Raw genomic sequence first — 23056 nt, 5'->3', positions numbered from 1 at the left:
AGCACGTCTTTTGGGGTGAGCCACCATCCACCAGGACGTCACCCCCCAGGCAAGGCAGGCTCATGTGAAACATTCACCGCATTGAGGAAAAACATCATGATTATTGGGAAAACCCAGCATCCTGAACCCCAATACCACACAATGCACCCACTGCCTGGCAGCCAGACATCGGGGCCTCAGGGTAAATGCTCTCACTGAGGATGTTTAGTGGAATCCAGTCAAGCCTGCAGACCAAACTTCCAGCTCAGAGAAAAGAGGGACAAAGGGGGCAGCAAACAGCCACCCAGGAAAGCAGACAGACAAATCCAGAGTAGGGGGCATCTACAGTGGCACACTCAAACTTCAGTGCACGTGGGGCCTGGGATTCTGCATTTCTATCACACTGCCAGGGGACCACCCAGGGAAGTGCGGATTCTGGACCACCCCAGGGGGGGTCCTGACACTCAACTGAGCAGGCTGTGGGATGGGCATCCAGGTGAGGGGCTGTTCTAGAAAGACCACCAAGTCAAACCAGTAATGGGCCAACGGCAAGACCCGGGCACTGGACCCTGTTCTGCAGCTCACACAGTTGGGTTGTGAAAAAATCTAGCAAGGCGGCGCAGGGGTCCCTTCCTCCAACTTTTCTGCGTGTGCTAAGAGGCGCATGATACAAAACTGGAAAATGGAAAAAAAAAAAAAAAAAAAAAAGGACGGCTCCCTTCTGCCCCCACCCCAGGCCTGCCTGGGCACCCACTATTTACAAATCCCCTTTCCCGCGCCCCACCCCAGCCGGTGGTCTCTACCGGAGCTTTTCCTGGGGAGTCCGGGAAGCCCCAGGGAGGTCCGTCCCCCACTCCCAGGACGCGCCCCCCCCACCCCCGCAAACGGAACCGGGGAGCGTGCTGAAGCTGCGCATGCGTGTCCCCCTCCCACCTGCCGCCCTCTCCCGGGGACGCTGTGGGAACCTGGACCCCAGATTCTCTCCCAGTGGGGGCGACCGCTGGGCGCCGGCTGGAGGTGTGGGTCCGGGGAGGTGGGCAGAGGCTGGAGGATGGAAAGGGGAGCCCCGGCCTCGGAGTCCGAGGGATGCCAAAGAAAGGAGATGGGGGAGGGGCGCCCCAGGTTGCGGTGCGTCCGGAGAGGGGCGTGGAGAGGGCGGGATCGGGGGTGGGGGTTGGGGTGGGGGGGCGTCCTGGGCGCCGCACTCACCCGCACGATGTAGGAGACCCCAGGCCCCAGGACCCTGGCGTCGGGGTGCAGCCAGCCGTGCGCCGGCTTGTGGATGAAGCTGCCCTTGCGGATCCACTCATCCTCGGCGGCTGCGTCCGGGGGCCCCGCCGCCCCCCGCGCGCCCCGCTGCCCCCGCGGCCCCGCGGCCCGGCAGCGGCTGAGCGCAGGCAGGGGACAGGGCGCGGCGCAGCGCGGCTCGCAGGCGCTCAGGACCGCGGCCGCCAGGGCCGGGACGCCCGCCGGGCCCGCCGGTTCGGGCTGGGGGTCGACGCCCCCCTCGGCCCCCGCGCCCCCCGCCGGCCCCCGCGCCGCCGCCGGCCCACGGCCCAGGAAGCCGGCGGGAGCCGCGAACTTCCACTGCGGCATGCGCGGCAGCAGCGCGCAGAAGGTGGTGGGCGCCTCCGGCTCGGGGGCCGCGGGGGGCGCGGGGGGCGCGCGCCCGCCCGGACCCTGCGTCATGGCCGCGGCCGCTGACCGAGCCCGACCCGGCGCTGCGCCCGGCGCGAGGCCGCCCTCCCGCTCGCGCCGGCTCCCTCCCCGCCCTCTCCCCCACCCCGGCCCGGTGATGTCATCCGCCCAGCCCAGAGCGCAGCCGCGGGGGGCTGCGCCCCAGGGACCCCGTCGGTCCGCACCGCGGTGGCTGAGGAAACTGAGGCCCGCGGGCGGCACAGGCTCCAGCCGGGATCCGGCAGCCGGGAAGGGAGCGAGGGCTCCAGTCCAAGACCCCGTCAGCCGGGACCCCCAGCCCGCCGCCCAGGGTCCCCGAAGGACAGGGTAGAGAGGCTTGGGAATCCCCTCCCTTCCTCCCCGTTTGGCTGCTGGAGAAACTGAGGCCTGGGGAGGGACGGAGGTGCGAATCAGGGAAGGAGAAAGCGGAAACCTCGCCTCAGCCCCTCACCTCCCCAATCTTGAAGTCTGAGGTCCCAAGAAAGCAAATTACATATCCTCAAGGAGAAACTGAGGTCCGGAGGGTAGGGACGGGGCGTGCCAGAGTCCACTCGACTGAGGCTTGGCCCAGGAGTGCGGGGCAGGCTGGTCGGGTTGGAGAGGGGCTCAGCGCTGAACTGGGACCCTCTCTGCCGCCCCTCCCTGAGCCTCAGTTTCCCCGGCTGTAACCAGAGGTATGGGTCGGGAGCGGTCCCCCGCCCCTTCTCGCTCCGTTTCGGAGAACTCCACTTCTTTGAACCCTTGGGCCTCAACCTCCCGGGCGCCGACCCTAGGCCCTCCCCCACCTAGGTCTCAAGTCACCCCAGGTCCCAGCCTCCTGCCCTCTGCCTTAGCCGGCCACCCCCGCCCCCTCCAGGCCAGGCCGACTGCCGGGAAACAAAGGGAGGGGGTCGGGGGCGCTGGCAGGTGGGGCGCGAGGGCCGCGGCCGCCAGGAGGGAGATCGATAAATCAGAGAAATGAGATCAGAGCCCGGCGGCCGCCCGCGGGCCCAGGAAAGGAGGGGACGCTCGGAGGGCGGGGGAGGGAGAGAAGGGAGGGGCGGGCCTCCGTGATTGGCGGCGGAGGGGGCGGGGCGGGGGCGCCAGGGATGCGGCTCTGCCCAGGGCGTGTCCTTTGTGTGAGGGTGCGGCCCCTGGGGGTGCCAGGAAAGGTCCGGACTCACCTCAAGGGAGGTGGTGTTGTGAAATGTGGACACGTGGGCACGTGTGTCCAGGTGTGTGTGTGTGTGTGTGTTATGTGGAAGTGCATGTAGGGGTCCAGGGTATGTTGCGTGCCCGTGTGTAGTGGGTCCAAGTGTGAGTGTGTGTGTCTGCGTGTGCACGTGAGTCTGCCAGCCGGCCTGGGAGCTCACAGGGGTGGACCCATATGCCTTCTTCTCCCTGGCACACAGGAGGCTCAGGGACAGGCCACCAGCCTGCACATCTCCTTCTTGTCCCTTGACAAGGACAGTATAATGTGGTTAGGGAAAATGTGTAGGCATCTATCTGGCAGCCAAGCTTCCCATCCTAGTCAGACTGACATGGGGGTCGAGTCCCAAGGTAGTCACCTCCCAATGTGCCCTCAGACGAGTGTCCAATCTCTCAGAAGCTGTTTCCTCTCTGTAAACATCACGCACCTTTCTTTGCCAACATCTTGCCTGTATTAGGTACCTACTTAGGATAGCTATTAGACTATATCAAACTCCTATACATCCTTCAAAACCCAGCTTCAGTATTCCCTCTTCCAGCAGGTCTACCAAGCTTCCTTCCCTCTGGGTGCCTCCTCTGGCCCTTTCCAGACCCCCCAGGGCTGGAGATTCAGGGCCTGTGGTTCTTGAGAGCAGTGTTCTGCTCTCCTTCCTATGAACAGACACAGTTGAATGAATGAGCGTGTGCGGTGCTTTTGGTGCCAAGGAGCGATTTATTGTGAGGCAAGTCTAGAAGGTACATTGCAGAGGGCAAGGGCTTTGGAGCTGTGGCCAGCGGGCAGCTGCATCTCTGCAAGAAGCAGAGAAGAGCCCAAGTTTGGCAGAAACCGGAGCCGGGTCAAACACCCAGGCCCTAGCATGGCCGGATGCTGAGTTCTAGGACACAGGAAGCTCCATCCCCTGCCAGCCTGGGAGGGCCTCGCAGTGTCCCTTTCCTCTCTTTGACTGACCTGGCCTGGTCTGGCCTGGAGTGACCGGTTAGAAGAAACTGGGGCGCAGGAAGGAGGCTTGGTCTGCACCCTGCATGGAGTCACGAGGTCACTGCCCCCAGGGACTGGAAGGGAGCAGGTGGCCTAGAAGGACCTTAAGTAGCTCAGAAAACAGGGACTGAAGGAGGCGCTTTTGTCTGGTCCCCCCACTGGAGCTTCTCAGTCCCCTCCGGCCAAAGCCAGACCCCAGGCAGGAGAGGCTGCTTCCCAGGGGGAGAAAGAGGCAGGCCTTCAGGGGTCCGCAGACGCGGTGGCAGCCCGTCTTGAGTGGCGGAGACCCATGTTGTAGACTGGCGCCCTGGTCTTGTTCACGGGAGGCACCTCGGGGCTGTGGGCCCAGGGCCCGGGCATCCCATCGAGGGGGTGCAGTGGGCGAGGCCGCCCCAGCATGGAGAAGGCGGGCTGGCGCTGTCGGTAGGCGTTGGGGTCTGGGCTCTCGTACTGGCCGGGCCCGGGTGTCTCAGCGGGGTCCTGCGGGGGGCGGGCGGGGGGCAGGCGGCCCAGTGCCGTGTAGCTGGGGCTGCTGGGCTTGATGAAGACCTGGGAGCCCCAGAGGGACGGCAGTGTGTAGGTGTTGGGTGCCGGTGCCGAGGTGTCCGGGAGCTGCGGGCGGAGGCGGGAGCCCAGGGTGAAAGCCGGGGCGGTTCGCTGGCGCACAGGGGGCACCTTCTCCGGGCTATAGGCCCCAGGCCCGGGCGTCACCTCCAGATCTGTGGTGTGGGCAGGGGGCATGAGCGTCATCCTGGGCAGTCCCCACCAGCTCAGAGACCCTTCATAGCTCCCCAGTACCCCCGGGCACCCAGGCACACAGCTTTCTCAGCTCCCCCACCCCCAGCCCCGGCCCTTGCCTTCCTTTCTCACTCTCCCTCCAAAGCCCCTCCAACAGCTCCTTCTCCCTGCTGCTTTTCCCACACCCTCCTCTGAGGTAAAGCCATCACCTCCACTCCCGGGATCCCCCAGCCCTGGGTTTCCCCTCCTCCAAACACGACCACACAGAGGCCGAGTGGGTAGTCTCTGGGTCTGATGCCACCGCCAGTTGGGACCTCCCGAAAAGCAAGGACAAGTCTAATTCAACTGCCCAGTGGTTCATTTCTGTGTTTGAGTAAGATGGGTGAGGAGAGAATAGAAGGAAGGAAGGAAGAACGGAGTGGGGGAAGGGAGGGAGGATTCATGGGTTGAAGGGTGGATGGGTGGATGGATGGATGGGTGGATGGGTGGATGGGTGGATGGGTGGATGGGTGGATGGGTGGATGGATGGGTGGGTGGATGGATGGATGCATGGATGCACGGATGGATGGGTGGATGGATGAACGGAAGGAAGAAAGGGAGGATGGATGGACTTGTGATGGATGGATGGAAGGATGGATGGATGGATTTGTGGACGGATGGATGGATTCATGGATTTGTGGATAGATGGATGGATGGGTGATAGATGAGTAGATGAAAAATAGGGCAAAAGAGTTGTGGGTGGGTGGGTGGGAGGCTGGGGTTGGGTCATTAAATCAAGTACGCTGGGTGAGAGTGAGCTATCTGGAGCCTGTGAGGGGACTTCTGCATTTGCCGCAGGCCCTGCTGAGCCCTGCTGCTCCCTGCACCGAGGATGTGGCACCACAGGTACACTGGGTCATTCCCCCCTGCCCCACTTTGTGCATTCGGTTTCTTTCCAGACCCTCATGGGCATTTGAGTATGTGGCCCCTCATCTGAGTTCCTGGGTTTGCTCATTCCAAAGACACTGAAATTCTAAGATCTCTGGGGATGGGCAGGAAAGGGGCAGGCCAGGCCAGGTACTTACCCCGGGTCTTGCCCCGGCCCTGTATGGAGTAGGCAGGGGTGCAGCTGCGGCCGAAGCGGGTGACCTTCGGGTCCAGGAAGTAAATGGGCCCCGGGCTGGCGTCCTGAGGAGGTGCTGAGAAAAGGGTCTGAGGTCTGGAGGGCGCCAAGCCCACCCACCCAGGCCTCAGTGCCCCCAGTGAGCCCCGAGGCACCTCCACGGGTCCAAACGCAGTGCCGGCCCCCATCTGGGACAGCAGCGGCCTCAGTGGTGCTTTGTTTTTATCTCGGGGGGTGGGGTGGGGGGAGGGCTTTCTGTCTGCCTGAAATCAAAGCGGTGCCATTTTGCTGCTGCCCATTTAAGGTGGTCTCAGCTCTCCGTTGCAGGCTGTAGATCCAGCTCACGAGTTTGCCAGAATTGCACATAAAGCAAGAGTGGCTGGTCCCGAGTAAATGTTAAGCCAGCCGAGCTTGGCCCTGCACAGCTGGGGTGGGCTGGCCTCAAATCCCCATCAGTGGGGTGAGAATAAAACGTGAGGCTGCCTGCGGAAGGGGTGGCCGCCATTATCACTGTGTTTCAGTGCATTCAGGTGTGTAAGGCTTTATGCAGTCGGCTGGAGGAGCGCCCCATGTATACACCCTGTGAGTGCCTGCAAGCACGAGCGCCCTGTGTATACACCTGGCAGCAGAGAAAACTTCCCAGGGAAGTTCAATCAAGGCTAGTTCAGGGTCACTGCTTCCTTGCCCAGCGACTTCGCTGGACCCAACTAAGACACAGGCTAGGGAGTGTGGACGGCAACCCAGGCCCCAGGACCCTCCACCCACACAGGGAGAACCCGATGGGGGCAGTTGGCAGAGGCTTCAGAGGCTCGACACACACTCAAAGGCCACCTACTGAGTCCCCAGCACCGTTTCAGCTTCTTTACTGGCATTTAGTCCTCGCTTCCCAAATGTCTCCCGGCCACCCTGTAAGGAGGGGGCTGTCATCATGACCAGGGTACAGATGGGGAACCAAGGCTCAGAGCAGCCAAGCAACATGCCTGAGGTCACACAGCAAGGAGTTTACAGGGCCCAGGCATCAGACACGGGTCTGCACCACCCCTGCCACTGCTTCTCCTCTCAGTCTCTGTATTGATAAGGAAACGGAGGCTCAGAGAGGGACAGCAGCTTCCCGAGGCCACACAGCAAGGAGGGGTGCTGCAGCCTGAGTCCAGCCCTGCCCACCACCCACCTGCCCACCGGCCTTACCCTCACTCGGTCTTCGGAGGAGGGAGTAGGCAGGGCCGGCCACCCTGGTGCGGTCATGGTTGACGTAGCCGACGGTGGGTGGCAGAATGTACAAGCCCGGCCCGGAACCTGTGACCAAGGCCCTCAGGTCACGCCCCAGGGCCAGAGGCCCTGAGCTACGGGAGGAAGGGGCCCTGAGCCCAGCTCCTTGGTCCCAGCCCCGGCTCCCGCCTGCCCTCTATGGCCTTTAGCCCGCCAGGGGACAAAGCAAGTGACACATGCATTATGAGCCAAGCATGAATCACAGAGAAGGAAAGGACTGGGGGTAATAGCCCCACCCCTTTGGGCACAGGTGGGAAACTGAGGCCAAGGAAACACTGTCATAGATGGGGAAACTGAGGCCGGACACAAAGGGACACGCTGTCACAGGTGGGGAAACTGAGACCAGACACACAGAAGCACGCTGTCACAGATAGGGAAATTGAGGCCAGACACAAACACATATACTGTCACAGGTGGGGAAACTGAGGCCAGACACACAAGGACTCATTGTCATAAATGGGGAAACTGAGGCCAGACACACAGAAACACACTGTTACAGACAGGGAAATTGAGGACAGACACACACACACACACATGCTGTCACAGGTAGGGAAACTGAGGCCAGACACACAAGGACTCATTGTCACAAATGGGGAAACTGAGGCCAGACACACAGGGACAGCTGTCACGGGCGGGGAAACTGAGGCCAGACACACAGACACACAGAAACACTGTCACAGGTAGGGAAACTGAGGCCAGACACACAGGGACATGCTGTCACAGGCAGGGAAGCTGAGACCTGCGATGTCACAGAGAAATTGAAGCCCAGGCTGTCACAGATGGGGAAACTGAGGCCCCTGCTGTCACTGACGGACAATTAGAGGTCTCTAAAGGAATGTCGGTGGCAAAGGGCCAGGAGAGGCCATAGATGGGGCCACAGATGGGAAGACTGAGGGACGGGTAGGGTCCCTGACTGAGCCCCCCCACCCCAGGCAGTGATTATCTACATGGACACTCAGTAGTACCCCATCCCCTTGCTGCATCCCTCTGATGACTTCTCTCCCAGGGGCTGCCACCACGTGCATTGCACACCCTCCCCGCTGCTTTGCCTTTTTCCTCTCCCCCCGGGGCCCTTGGGCCCTGCCCCTGCTGCCTGCAGCACACAGAGTACTGCCAGACCCCCACCTCCTTGGCCACTTCCTGCAGGGACGATGGCACCAGCAAGGTCTGGCAGAGACCCTGCGCTCATTCTCATCCTGCAGGCAAAGCCGAGGTTTCGGGAAAACACAGGGCAGGGACATGGCCAGGACTCCCAGAACATTCCAGAAGACCCAGCTTGCGGGGGACGTGGAGAGGGCAGAAGCCTCGCAGGGCAGGGAGCCAGCAAGACCCACTGCCCGTGGCTGCCCCTGCCCCCTGCTCTGTGGGTGCCCCCTGCCTTATAGCTGCCCTTGTCCTGTGGGTGCCCTCTGCCCCGTGGCCACCCCCTGCCCCATGTCCATACCTGCCTTCTGGCCCCTGCTCCGTGGGTCACCCCTGACCCTGGCCACCCCTGCCCCACGACCACCCCCACCCCCACCCATGGCCACCCTTGGCCCGTGGCCAACCCCCCGCCTCCTGCCGTGTGACCACCCCATGGGTCACCCCTGGCCCTGGCTGCCCTTGCCCGGTGGCCACCCACCTCCACCCCTATCCTGTGGCCGCCCCTGCCCCATGGCCACCCCCCACCCCCGGCCCCATGGCTGCCCATACCGCGCTCCAAGGCGGCTGCCCCACAGGTCTTCCGCAGGCCGGTCTCGGGAAGCAGACACTCGGTCCCCGGCCGGCCCAGGGACGCTGCGGTCAGCCGGGGAGCGGCGTCGCAATTCAGGGTGCCCATGTGTACCACCAGGCGTGGGATGGCAGGCGCACAGGCTCAGCGCTGGCTGATGGGTGCTGTCCTCGCCGTGGCAGCTGTGGCAGCTGCAGGTCTGATGCTGTCCCCGGCCCTGCAGCCTCCACCTGCGATGGCCGAGCCCTGGCCTCCCCATGCCCTCCCGCGGCCCACACAGAAGGCCCCTTGTCCCCGGGCAGGGAGTCTTGGCACCCTGGCCCGAGCCGGGCTGGCCGGCCGGACGTTGGCCTGGAAGTGGGAGCAGGATCGTGTGTCACCAGGTGGCGGGACATCCAGGAAGGGATCCAGTGTCAGCAAAACAGGTCCCTCGGAGGCAGCCCCCTGGGCGGCCAGGCCCTGAGCTGGCTGGCCCCAGGGAGCTGACCGCGGAGCCCCGTTTTGTGGCCAGGGGAACTGAGGCATGGGATGGTGGAGCCCATGGCCGCACAGCAAGGTCACCTTCCTGGGAGCCAGGCCAAAAAGTGCTCATTCATTCGTTCATCCAGCAAGCTCTTCTAGAGCACCTACTGTATACCGGGCTCCATTTGGGATTGTGGAGACATGGCAGGGAACAAAAGGACAAGGAGCTGACGGTCCCAGGAGGGGAGGCAGAAGCAATGAACTTTGCAAATGGAATATTCTACTGGAAGTGGGAGGCGAGAATGGGGCGCGGTCCAGGGCGGCTGAGTATCAGGGCAGATTCGAACCAAGAGGTGAGTCTTGAACGAAGACCCAGTGAGAGAGGGAGCTGTGTGGACGTTTGGGAGACGAGTGTTCCAAGAGGAGGGAATGGGACTGTGCAAAGGTCCTGGGGCAGGAGCCAGAATAGCGAGAATTGTTGTGGCCCTCCAGGCAAAGGCACTGCCTCCCAGCAGCCCGCAGGGATTTATCAACTGCATCTCTGCACCCAACAAAAGCTACCACTGCCTCGGGGCCCGGGAAGGGGGTCAGAAAATATTGCTGGATGAAACTGAAAGTCCTGTCTCTTCTGGAGTTTCTCTGTTAGAGCCCTTGGCAGTATAATTTTTCATTAGGGCCCGTTGCGTATATTCTATAACTTATTTCACTTGCCAACATGAATGCTGAAGTGTCTTCTCTCTCCTGAGCTGCTCGGCCTGTCACCCCAGCTTTCCACCTGCAGCCCCCAGGGCACCTTCTCAGAAGCCAGTGTCCAAGCCCCACTCGGGGCCTGGAGCACTCACACCTGTCACCAGAGGGGCCCGAAGCCCACCCCCACCCCCACCCCCCACCCCCACCCGCCATGCACAGAGCAGGGACTCATCCCCACAAAGCGGGAGGCTGAGGCCCGGCGCCCACCCACAAAGTCTTAGCCTGCACTGGGGAGCCGGGCAGCCTCCAGAACCCCCAGGTGGCCTGCCCGCTTTCTTTCTTTATCTTTTTTTAAAAATATTTTTGTTGACGCATCTTCACACACATACATTCCATACATGGTGTACGATTAGTGGCTCACAATAGCATCACATAGTTGTGTATTCATCACCAGGATCATTTTTAAGAACATTCGCACCACTCCAGAAAAAGAAATAACAAAAAAAAAAAAAGCAAAAACTCATACATACCACATTCCTTACCCCCCTCATTGACAACTACCTAACTTATTTTATCCCTTATCCCCCCTATTATTTATTTATTCTTTTTATCCTTTTTTTTTTTTTTATGCATCTGTCCATGCACTGGATTAAAGGAACGTCAGACACAAAGGTTTTCCAATCACACGGTCACATTGTTAAAGTTATATCTTTATAAAATCGTCTTCAAGAATCAAGGCTACTGGAACACAGCTCAACAGTTTCAGGTACTTCCCTCCAGCCTCTCCACTACACCATAAACTGAAAGGGGACATCTATAGAATGCTTAGGAAAAATCTCCAGGATAACCTCTCGACTCTGTCTGAAATCTCTCAGCCACTGAGACTTTATTTTGTCTCATTTCTCTCTTCCCCTTTTTGGTCAAGAAGGTTTTCTAGATCTCATCATGCCAGGCCTCAGCTCCTCCCATATTCTAGTTTGCAAGCTGCCGGAATGCGATGGGACGGCTTTTAAAAGAGGGGAATTTCTTGCATTGCAAGTTTACAGTTCTAAGGCCGTGAAAATGTCCAAATTCAAGCAAGTCTATAAACATGTCCAAATTAAGGCACCAATAAGTGGTTACCTTCACTCAGGAAAGGCCGATGAAGTTCAGGGTTTCTCTCTCAACTGCAAAGGCACATGGTAAACCTTACAACGTCTGCTAGCTTTCTCTCCAGGCTTCTTGCTTCATGATTCTCCCCCAGGGGCGTTTCCTCTTTCACCGCCAAAGGTCTCTGGCTGCGTGGGCTCTCGTGGCTCTTATGGCTCTGCGCCCTCAAGATTTTCCAAAATGTTTTCTCTTTTTAAAGATTCCAGTAAATTAATCAAGACTCCCCTGGAATGGGTGGAGTCACATCTCCCTCTAATCAAAGCTTAATATCCACAATTGGCGAAGTTACATCTCTATGGAGATAATCTAATCAGGCTACCAATTATAGTGCTGAATAGGAATTAAAAGATGGATCAGGATTAAAGCATAGCTTTTCTTGAGTACATAATCCTTTCAAACTGGCACATCCCTGGAGTCCTGCCCCACACTGCCAGGGAGATTTACACCCCTGGGGTGCTCACTTACTTGAGCTGCAATTTTTAAACAGCCTTCTTGAGCTACAATTTGCGGTACCATGCAATTCACGCCACAATGTAACATTAATGCATAGCAAAATTCTTCTAAATTTTTTAGCCAAAATAATACAGTCTGGGTAAAAAGGTCATGAAACAAGTCTTATAAAAAATGTGAAATCTTATGTAGTATATTCTCTGATGAAAATGGAATTAAATTAAAAATCAATAAGAATAAGAGGCCCAGAAAGCCCTCAAGCATTTGGAAATTCAACAACACTTCTAACTAAGAAATCACAGGGAAATTAGAAAAATCCGAAGCTAAATGATCACGGAAACACAAATTACGCAAATGCATAAGATGCAGTTAAAGCAGTGCTTAGAGGCCAAACTATAGCTGTAAACGCTTTAGTGCAAATGAAGAAATATCTTAACCTCTATGACCTAAAGTTCCACATAGAAAAGTGAGAAAATGGAGACTATGTAAAAGGAAGGATATAGGGAAGATAATAGAAAAAATCTTCAAAGTGGAAAACACTATAGTAAGAATTAACAAAGGAAAAAGGCTGGTAGGACAGTGCAGTGAGGACACCATTCAGAGAGGCAGTGGGCAGGCAGGTCCCTCGGCAGCTCAGGACACTCACACGCCCCCAGACGCCCAGAAGCCCTGACAAGATTTCAAATGCAGCAGTTCAGCTTTCAGCCTGTGCTTGGCACCCCCCACAGATACCTGCAGCTCCAAGGAGAAAACCAGCTTCCCCTGGAGACACCCCCGATCTCTCAGCCTCACCTCCCACCTTCCCTCAGGGGCACACCACCCTGTCCACACCAGCCCCCTCAAGATTCCCCGAAGCCACCAGAGGGCCCAGGTGTCTGCCCATCGCCTGCACCTAGGGTGCCTCTCCTCCACCCGGTGTGTCTCTCCTCCACCCAGGGTGTCTCTCCTCCACCCGGTGTGTCTCTCCTCCACCCGGTGTGTCTCTCCTTCACCCGTTGTGTCTCTCCTCCACCCGGGGTGTCTCTCCTCCACCCGGGGTGTCTCTCCTCCACCCGGTGTGCCTCTCCTCCACCCGGGGTGTCTCTCCTCCACCCGGGGTGTCTCTCCTCCACCCGGGGTGTCTCTCCTCCACCCGAGGTGTCTCTCCTCCACCCAGGGTGTCTCTCCTCCACCCGGTGTGCCTCTCCTCCACCCGGTGTGCCTCTCCTCCACCCGGTGTGCCTCTCCTCCACCCGGTGTGCCTCTCCTCCACCCGGTGTGTCTCTCCTCCACCCGGGGTGTCTCTCCTCCACCCGGGGTGTCTCTCCTCCACCCGGGGTGTCTCTCCTCCACCCGTTGTGTCTCTCCTCCACCCGGGGTGTCTCTCCTCCACCCGGTGTGTCTCTCCTCCACCCGGTGTGCCTCTCCTCCACCCGGGGTGTCTCTCCTCCACCCGGGGTGTCTCTCCTCCACCCGGGGTGTCTCTCCTCCACCCGGTGTGCCTCTCCTCCACCCGGGGTGCCTCTCCTCCACCGGTTGTGTCTCTCCTCCACCCGGGGTGTCTCTCCTCCACCCGGGGTGTCTCTCTTCCACCCGAGGTGTCTCTCCTCCACCTGGTGTGTCTCTCCTCCACCCGGGGTGTCTCTCTTCCACCCGAGGTGTCTCTCCTCCACCTGGTGTGTCTCTCTTCCACCCAGGGTGTCTCTCCTCCACCCGAGGTGTCTCTCCTCCACCCGGTGTGCCTCTCCTCCACCCGAGGTGTCTCTCCTCCACCCGGGGTGTCTCTCCTCCACCCGGTGTGTCTCTCCTTCACCCGGGGTGTCTCTCCTCCACCCGGTGTGTCTCTCCTCCACCCGGGGTGTCTCTCCTCCACCCGGTGTGCCTCTCCTCCACCTGGTGTGTCTCTCCTCCACCCGGTGTGCCTCTCCTCCACCCGGGGTGTCTCTCCTCCACCCGGTGTGCCTCTCCTCCACCCGGTGTGCCTCTCCTCCACCCGGGGTGTCTCTCCTCCACCCAGGGTGTCTCTCCTCCACCCGGGGTGTCTCTCCTCCACCCAGGGTGTCTCTCCTCCACCCGGTGTGCCTCTCCTCCACCCGGTGTGTCTCTCCTCCACCCGGTGTGCCTCTCCTCCACCCGGTGTGTCTCTCCTCCACCCGGTGTGTCTCTCCTCCACCCGGTGTGTCTCTCCTACACCCAGAGTGTCACTCCTCCACCCGAGGTGTCTCTCCTCCACCCGGTGTGTCTCTCTTCCACCCGAGGTGTCTCTCCTCCACCTGGTGTGTCTCTCTTCCACCCAGGGTGTCTCTCCTCCACCCGGTGTGCCTCTCCTCCACCCGGTGTGTCTCTCCTACACCCGGGGTGTCTCTCCTATACCCGAGGTGTCTCTCCTCCACCCGGGATGTCTCTCCTACACCCGAGGTGTCTCTCCTCCACCTGGTGTGTCTCTCTTCCACCCAGGGTGTCTCTCCTCCACCCGGTGTGCCTCTCCTCCACCCGGTGTGTCTCTCCTCCACCCGGTGTGTCTCTCTTCCACCCGAGGTGTCTCTCCTCCACCTGGTGTGTCTCTCTTCCACCCAGGGTGTCTCTCCTCCACCCGGTGTGCCTCTCCTCCACCCGGTGTGCCTCTCCTCCACCCGGGGTGTCTCTCCTCCACCCGGGGTGTCTCTCCTCCACCCGGGGTGTCTCTCCTCCACCCGGAGCTCTGTCCCAGTGCTGGGAATTGGGCATGAACAGGACCCACAAATTCACTGTCATTTTTTTTATTGAGAAAGGAAAATAGATAAGTACCTTTTACGATATTTTAAAAAGTATACGATGTTGGTGTTTGCAATTGGAGATGGGGTGTTCTAAGCAGCAGGGAGTTGCATGTGAGCTGAGACCTGAAGGAGAGGAGTCGGTGTCATGTGACATCTAGGAGGACTCACCCATGCAAAGGCCCTGAGGCTGGATGGGTCCTGGCACATTGGAGAACTTCGAGGAGGCTCGGTATGGCTTGAGTGGAGGGGCAAGAGGGAGGGCGGGAGGGACCAGCCGAGGGCCTGGGGACCACAGGAGGAGGAGGGCTTTCCCTCCAAGGAGAAAGAGCCTGGGCAGAGGTTGTGGGGGGCGGGTCAGGCCTGACCTGGTGCTCACGGGCGCCCCCTGGCCGTTGCAGGGGGAACAGCCTGGAGGAGGACCTGGAAACCAGGACAGAGATTGTTCAAGGGGTCCAGGAGGAGGGAGCGGGGAGCAGCTGGCGATTTCTGCGTCTGTCACGAAGACAGACCTAGTAGGGTTTGGAGCAAACGAGTCAGGTGAGGGTGCAGGGCTGGGGAGGCAAACGCAAGAGGTTACCCCCTGGGCCTTGGGCCTGAGCACCCCTGGAAGCACAGAGCTGCCCTGGCCAAGATGGGAAGACAAGGGAGGGGCAGGGTGTTTTGTTGTGTGTTTGTTTGTCTTTAATTTAAGCAAGTTTAATCATAATCATTTTGGAGGCAGGTAACTGGAGCTCATGAAACAAGCTGTTGATTCATTAACATTGAACTCATGGTCACCAGCATTGTGTCACTCAAGGCTGAACTAAACTTCAGCTTTCTTGCACTTAGCAAGATTGGACAGCATTTCAGCACCAAGTTTGGGGGCCATTTTAAACAGTGAAATCACCAACAAAAAGCATAAAAATGCAAAAAAAAAAATGTGGTACTAAATATACCAGAGAAAGGACACTTATTCCCAGTATGAAAGCTAGGAACATGCATGGTGGTTAATCGGAATTTTTAGCCAGTCTGTTTTTGTCTGTGAGTGACCATGAAAGGGCGCTGAGTATTGATTTGGGGGGTACAAATAAATTTTAGTAAATCGGCAGAGTCTCAAATATGGCATCTGCAAATAACGAGGCTCGACCTCATCTGATAAGGGACTTGTATCTAAATAAATAAAGATAATAGGGGGAACAAATGTTAAAATAAATTCAGTTTGAAATGCTAGTGATCAATGAAAGGGAGGGGTAAGGGGTATGGTATGTATGAATTTTTTCTGTTTTCTTTTTTAACATGAGCAGGCACCAGGAATCAAACCGGGGTCCTCGGGCTTGGCAGGCAAGCATTCTTACCTGCTGAGCCACCGTGGCCCGCCCACTGTTTTCTTTCTATTTCTTTTTCTAAATAGATAGATGCAAATGTTCCAAGAAATTATCATGATGATGAATATGCAACCATGTGAGGATATTGTGAACTACTGATCATATATGTAGAACAGAATGATCACAAGTTAAGAATGTTTGCGTTTGTTTGGTGATTTTTTGGTATTTAAAAAAATTTTTTTAATTAAAATAAATAAAGAAAGAATACTTAAAATGTAACCATGTAAAGAACAAATAACCATGCTCGCTGTGCTGGTTTGAAGGAATGTATGCTCCCTAGAAAAGCCATGTTTTAATCAAAATCCCATTTCATAAAGGAGAATAATCCCTATTCAGTACTGTATGTTTGAAACTGCAATCAGATCATCTCCCTGGATGATGTGATTTAGTCAAGAGTGGTTGTTAAAAATGTTAAAATAAATTTAATTGGAAATGCTAGTGATCAATGAAAGGGAGGGGTGAGGGGTATGGTATTATGAATTTTTTTTCTGTTTTTGTTTTATTTCTTTTTCTGAATAGATGCAAATGTTCCAAGAAATGATTATGATGATGAATATGCAACTACGTGATGATATTGTGAATTACTGATTGCATATCTAGAACGGAATGATCAAAATAGGAATGTTTGCGTTTTCTTTGTGTTTTTTGATATTTAAAAAAATAAAATTAGGGGCGGGCCGCGGTGGCTCAGCGGGCAAAGTGCTTGCCTGCTATGCCGGAGGACCTCGGTTCGATTCCCGGCCCCAGCCCATGTAACAAAAACGGAGAAACAGAATACAATAAAACAAGAAAATGTTTAAAAATGTTTCCCTTTCTTCCTTCCTTCCTTCTATCCTTCCTTCCTTCTAAAAAAAAAAAAAAAAAAAAAAAAAAAAAAAATAAATAAAATTAAAAAAAAAAGAGTGATTGTTAAGCTGGATTAGGTAATGACACGTCTCCACCCATTTAGGTGGGTCTTGATTAGTTTATTGGAGTCCTATAAAAGAGGAAACATTTTGGAGAATGGGAGATTCAGAGAGATCAGAGAATGCTGCAGCACCACGAAGCAGAGAGTCCATGAGCCAGTGACCTTTGGAAATGAAGAAGGAAAATGCCTCCCGGGGAGCTTCATGAAACAGGAAGCCAGGAGAGAAAGCTAGCAGATGACGAGTGTTCGCCATGTGCCCTTCCAGCTGAGAGAAAAACCCTGACTGTGTTCACCATGTGCCTTCTCACTTGAGAAAGAAACACTGAACTTCATCGGCCTTCTTGAACCAAGGTATCTTTCCCTGGATGCCTTTGATTGGACATGTCTATAGACTTATTTTAATTGGGACATTTGCTCGGTCTTAGAACTGTAAACTACTAACTTATTAAATTCCCCTTTTTAAAAGCCATTCCATTTCTGGTATAATGCATTCCGGCAGCTAGCAAACTAGAACACTCGCCTTCCATGCGGGAAACCTGGGTTCAATTTCCGGACCATGCACCCAAAAGAAAAAGAAAAAATAACCAATTTAAAAAATTGGGCAGAGTTTCTGATCAGATCGTTCTCCCAGGGGCAGGTTTTGTGGAGGGAGATCAAGAGTTCAGCTTTGGACGAGGGGCTTTAAGAGGACCGTACGAGGCACGGAAGCCAATGTTGCGGGCAGTGGCAGCATAAGTTGCTGTGTAACAAATTCCCACTGACCGTGCGCTTGCAGTGCCTGCAATCTGTTCTCTCAGCTCCCGTGGGTCAGGGTGCTCGGCTCAGGTAATACTAAGGCTGTGGATCTCATCTGCCGGCTTGACTGGGCGGTCCGGCCCCCACCATCCTCAGGTTGTTGACAGAATCTGCTTCCCTGTGTGTGTAAGCCTGGCTGTTGCCTCCCCAGCACGTGGCCTCCTGGGCTGCTTACCTCCTTATAGGGGGGATTATCTCAAAGCAGGTGTGGCACCGTGAGAGCAGAGGTGAGCAGGCCCCAGCCATCCTCGCTTCTCCCTGCATCCCGTGCAATCCACTTCCCACACAGCCTCCAAATGACCTTTGAAAATCAAAGGTCGTCCCAGACCCCTGAGCTACTTCCAAAACCCTCCCTGAATTGCCCCTGAGCTGGGAGCGAATCCAAGCCTCTAACCTGGCCTCTGGATTCAACAAGCATTTATTAAGCACCTATTGTATACCAGCTCCACACGGGGGCGGGGGGGGGGGGGGCTCAACAGCAACTAAGACAGATCTTTCTGCATGAGCTTATGACTGCAAAGCTTAATGTCCAGATCAGTGGAAATAGGAGATGAATCCCAAAGGTAACCTTTAATTTTTAGAAGCCAAAAGAAAAGAAAAACGAGTGAAATTAATTTTAACAACATATTTTATTCCATCCAATATATCCAAACTATCATTTCAGCAAAGAAAAAATTATGGGACTTGACACGACAATGTAAAAAGCCAGTGAAAACATCTCCCCAAAGGTTTAGGGACAAATAAAGGACACTCTCACTTGCTCAGAATTCTGGAGAAAGGTCAAGACTGGAGCAGAGTCCCACAAATGCTGAATTGAAGAAACAGAAAAATAGCAGGTAGGAAACTCCCATTCTGAGAGTCCTCTCCCCTCCCCCTCACTGGTTCCCACACTGGTCGGGAAGTGCCCAGAGGCAGCAGCCAGGACCCCTCCCGCCTCCCACTGGGGACACAGACCATAAACCCCCCCACAGCGGTGAGACAGAGCCCAGCTCTATCTCTGTCCAGACACACAGACCCAAGTCCACAGCAGGGCTCAAGCCTCTGGCAGAATAAAATGGCAGCAAAGAGAATTTTCCAAAATGAGGGATTAAGGAGGGGACCGCAAAATCTTCCCTAAAAGCAGCAGAAGCTACCCCAGCTGGTTGGGGACCCAGGGGAGAGTGGAGGACATTTCAAGTCCCAGGTCAGTGAGGAACAAAGGGTCTGAGAAGACATGGACAGAGACTTGAGTTTCCAGCCCTGGGTGCTGGTGCCCACCCCCCACCCTTCAGGGAGCAGCAGTGGACCTCCGGATCCTTGCCTGGGGGACAGCTACACCTGGGGAGCAGGGGGAGTCCTCCACCCCAAGTATAGTGAAGTGAGGGCACATGAATCCCCAGTTTCAGCCCCACCAGGTCACATGCAGCCTGGGCTCCTGAAGGTAATTCAGGACGGCCAGGTCAGAGGCTTCCTGGGTTCCAAGGGGCAAGTCATCCGCTGAAGACGAATGTGGCAACGAACACCGCCATCTGCTGAACAGGCAGGAAAATGCAGTCTGGCTCACTGCTTTCCTGCCCAGCCCTCCTGCATGAAGCCCTGGTCTTGGTTTGGCTGGCATTACTGACAAACCAAGTGCCAAAGGAGACTTTCAATGCAAACCCGAGCAATTACAAAATCTTAGATGAGTAAGGGAAATCAACGTTCAAAACAAAAAAACAAAACGTATCCAGATAATCAAATGCCAAGAAGCAACAAACAAAAAAAAGAATCACAAAGCATAGGAAGAAGCAAGAAGATATGGCCAAGGCAAATGATCAAATTAAAAAGTCAAAGGAGACACAGAATTTGGAATAACTAATCAAGGATGTTCATACAAATCTCCTAAATAGTCTCAGTGAGTTGGCTAAAGAGATAAAGGAAATCAAGAAGATGCTAGAAGAGCATAAAGAGGAATTTGAAAGAATAAACAGACAAAAAGCAGATCTTACAGAAATGGAAGATACTATAGAACAAATTAAAAACATACTAGAGACATACCACAGATGTGAAGAGGCGGAAGAAAGAATAAATGAACTAGAGGACAGAGCAACTGAATTCGACTGCACAAAAGAGCAAATGGTGAAACAGTTGAAAAAATTTGAATTGAATCTCAGGGAAATGACTGACAACACAATGTGCATAAATATAAGAATGATTGGTGTCCCAAAAGGAGAAGAGAAGAGTGAAGGGCTAGGAAGATTATTAGAGGAGATAATTAGGGAAATCTTCCCAACCTTTATGTGACAGCTAAGTTCTGGTGTCAGCTTGGCCAAGTGACAATCCTCAGTTGTCTGATCAGGCAAGCACTGGCCTGACTGTTGCTGCAAGGATTTCACAGCTGGTTGATAAACCGGAAGGCTGGTGTATTAAATCATCTGTCAGTTGATTGCTTCTGTAGCTGGTTACATCTGCAATCACTTAAGGCATGTCTCCCGCCAGTGAGATAATCCAATCAGTTGAGAACTTTTTAAGGGAGAAGGGAAACTTTTTACTACTTCTTCGGTCAGCGAGCCTCTCCTGTGGAGTTTATCCAGATCTTTCATTGGAGCTCCCAGCTTCACAGCCTGCCCTATGGATTTTGGACTCTTCCATTCCCACGGTTGTGTGAGACACCTTTATAAATGTCATATTTACAAATCTCTCCTTTTGGTTCTGTTTCTCTAGAGAACCCTGACTCATACAGCTTGGTACCAGAGTGGTTCCTGAGAAACAGAATCTTAAAAATGGGTTTTTACAATTGTTTTTCTTACTCTGATTAGACTGAGAGGCAAATGCTCCTGTTTCCAATAATCAATTAAGATGGCACTGACAGTCCGTGGGGTTGAGTTGGCAAGAGAAATATGCAAAACATCACCTTAGATTCTGCTAATTGTACGCTTATACGAGGTAAGGCTCTGGGTGAAAGTGTTTTGTTGTTGTTGTTTTGGAATCTTCACAGAGTCTTGTGCAATTAGGAGGGATAATGATGTTGGCCAGTTGTTAGATACGCCGGCTACAGTGATGAGGGAAAGGGATGAGCTGAAGGCTTCAAATTTGCAACTTAAGTGCTGTATGAATGATGTAAAAGTTTCCATGTGTGCCCTGAAAGAAAATCTTATTTCCTGTGGTCTCAGACTTGAAATATCTGAAAACCAGACACAGAGCCGCATTATGCAAGTAGCAGATTTACCATGTAACTGAAATCTCAACCTTGCAAGTTGTCTAATGTTAAAGTAAGGGCTTTGATTGGAAAAGAATGGGATCCTGAAATGTGGGATGATGATATATGGCTTGATAACGATGGCAATGGGGAGATGGAATCCCTGGAATCTGCTGAGCCTTTCTTAGATAAATCCATAATGGACTGCCCTGAGGAAACAGCGTCCTGGTCTCCAGGCTGCCCAGAGGAGTGGCCTTCAGCCTCCACCTAATGAGAATAACCCTTCAGTGCCTGCTAACCCTGTGGCCACCTCCCCTGGGGAAACAGCCCTCACTCCTCTATCTGGAGCGACTAATCCTGTTTCACTTGATTAAACTGCAACTGAATGCCCTGAGATAATTGGCTTGAAAGATGCTTTTATTTCTTTTCATGACCCACCTCTACACCCCTCTTTTCTTCAAGTCCCAACAGGTATGCCTTATATCTCAGGTGAGGTACAAAGTGTGACCCATGGGGAGGTATGTTATACTCCAAAAGAACTGCATGCATTTTTCAATCTATATAGACAGAAATCAGGGGAATATGTGTGAAGAATGGATATTAGCAGGATGGGATGATGGTAGAAGGAATATAAAGTTGGATCAGCCTGAATTTACTGATATGGGCTGTCATGGTCAGGTTCATGTGTCAACTTGGCCAGGCGGTGGTACCTGTTTGTTTGGTTGGGCAAGTGCTGGCCTGTCTGTTGCAAGGAGGACGTTTCATGGAATTAAATCATGATCACATCAGCTGCATCCACAGCTGATTCCATTTGTAATCAGCCAAAGGGGAGTGTCTTCTGCAATGAGTGATGCTTAATCTGATCACTGGAAGCCTTTAAAGGGGGATTCAGAAGAGACAGGCTCTCCCTGCTTTGGCTGGTGAGCCTCTCCTGTGGAGTTCGTCCGGACCCTCCATCAGAATCGTCGGCTTCACAGCCTGCCCTGCGAATTTCAGACTCTGTGTTCCTGTGGTCACGTGAGACACTTTTATAAATTTTATATTTGCAAGGGTTCCCTGTTGATTCTGTTTCTCCAGAGAACCCTAACTCATACATTAAGCAGAGATTCTACATTCAGTTTTGTAGCTTGAGGGGTTAGAAAAGGCATTAACTGTTTGTTTGGATGGTTGGCTGAAACAGGGCTCAAAAGGTGGCCAACATTGCCTGAGGCAAAAATGCCAGAACCACCCTGACATAATGTCAATGAGGGGAGCCAAAGGCTTAGAGAGACTGGAAGGTTAGAGTGGATTTATCGTGGAAGGCCTGCTCACACACCCCAGGAATGCCTAGAGAACACCTCTTTCACCAGAAACTTGAGAAATAAATTTGTGAGACCAGCTCCATCATCCCTGAAGAGCTCTATTGTTGCCCTTCTCTGTAGGTCAGATATGACTGTGGGAACTGCTGTCACTGAGCTGGTATCCTTAAACACAATGGTGATGATTGGATCCCTAGAATTGGCAGAAGCAACGTGGTGACAGTTAATCTCCGTAGACAAGGTGGGCATGGCCACCACAATGGACAGCAAACTCAAAGCAGCAGTCTACATAATCTGACTCACAGAGACTTGTGGCATTGGCTAGTAGATCATGGGGTACCGAGAAGTAAAATAGATGGGGGTAGTCTACGAAATTCTTGTCTGAGCTGTATAAGCAAAAGAATTCTAGGTCAATTGAACAGAAGTCTAACTTGAATTACAAAAACACAGAATCACGGCCCCTTAATCAATTTCCAGACTTGAGATAGTTTACAGACCCAGAGCCCCTTGAATGAGGGGAGGGCTGGGTACCCTTGGGGAAGGGCCCTGGTACACTGCCCCAAATTTACACTGTTAACCTTCCTCCAAGCCTTCTCCAAGGAGACCTATGTTTTTTTTTTAACCAGGGTGCATGTGCATTGGAGAAAAGGAAAAGATCAGATATTTCAGGGATTATTAGACACTGGTTCAGAAGCAACCCTAATTCCAGGAGACCCAAAACATCACTCTGGTCCACCAGCCAGAGTAAGGGCTTATGGAGGTCTAGTGATTGATGGAATTTTAACTCAGGTCCATCTCATAGTGGGTCCAGTGGGTCCCCATACCCATTCTGTGGTCATTTCCCCAGTTCCAGAATGGACCATTGGAATCGACATACTCTGCAACTGGCAGAACCCCCCACAATAGCTCTCTGACGCATGGAGTGAGGGCTATTATGTTAGGAAAGGCCAAGCAGAAGCCACTAGAACTGCCCCTACCTAGCAAAATAGTGAATCAGAAGCAATACTGGATTCCTGGAGGGATGGCAGAGATTACTGCCACTCTTAAGGACTTGTAGGATGCAGGGGTGGTGATTCCCTCCACATCCCCATTTAAGTCTTCTATTTGGCTTGTGCAGAAAACAGATGGGACTTGGAAGATGACAGTGGGTTATCATAAAGTTAACCACGTGGTGACTGCAACTGCAGCTGCTGTTCCAGATGTGGTATCATTGCTTGAGCAAATTAATACATCCCCTGGTACCTGGTATGCAGCTATTGATCTGGCAAATGCTTTTTTCTGAATAACTGTCAGTAAGGACCACCAGAAACAGTTTGCTTTCAGCTGGCAAGGCCAGCAGTATGCTTTCACTGTCCTGACTCAGGGGTATATTAACTCTCCAGCCCTATGTCATAATCTTGTCCGCA

General features: G+C 54.1%; 2 protein-coding genes across 3 annotated transcripts in view; both read right to left on the bottom strand.

The window, feature by feature from the left end:
* SHC2 (SHC adaptor protein 2) overlaps positions 1-1668 on the bottom strand; it is a 34656-nt gene extending 32988 nt beyond the window's left edge. For both annotated transcript variants that reach the window (XR_013159590.1, XM_077121438.1), the window contains exon 1: positions 1189-1668. Coding sequence is in view for 1 of the 2 variants with exons in the window: in XM_077121438.1 (XP_076977553.1) it covers positions 1189-1668 (480 nt within the window). In the remaining variant the exon portion in view is untranslated. The remainder of the gene's footprint in view (positions 1-1188) is intronic.
* Positions 1669-3539: 1871 nt separating this feature from the next.
* On the bottom strand, positions 3540-8751 carry CIMAP1D (CIMAP1 family member D). Its single transcript, XM_077119374.1, has 4 exons — positions 8625-8751; positions 6852-7061; positions 5626-5739; positions 3540-4542 (listed from the first exon to the last, which is right to left on the bottom strand). The coding sequence occupies exons 1-4, from the start codon at positions 8749-8751 to the stop codon at positions 4064-4066; spliced, it is 930 nt and encodes a 309-aa protein (XP_076975489.1). The 3' UTR covers positions 3540-4063.
* Positions 8752-23056: the final 14305 nt, after the last annotated feature.

Source organism: Tamandua tetradactyla, chromosome 11, assembly GCF_023851605.1.
Source record: "Tamandua tetradactyla isolate mTamTet1 chromosome 11, mTamTet1.pri, whole genome shotgun sequence".
Classification (NCBI taxonomy): Eukaryota; Metazoa; Chordata; class Mammalia; order Pilosa; family Myrmecophagidae; genus Tamandua; species Tamandua tetradactyla.
The sequence above is the reverse complement of the archived record's forward strand: the minus strand, read 5'-3'. Positions and strand labels throughout refer to the sequence as shown.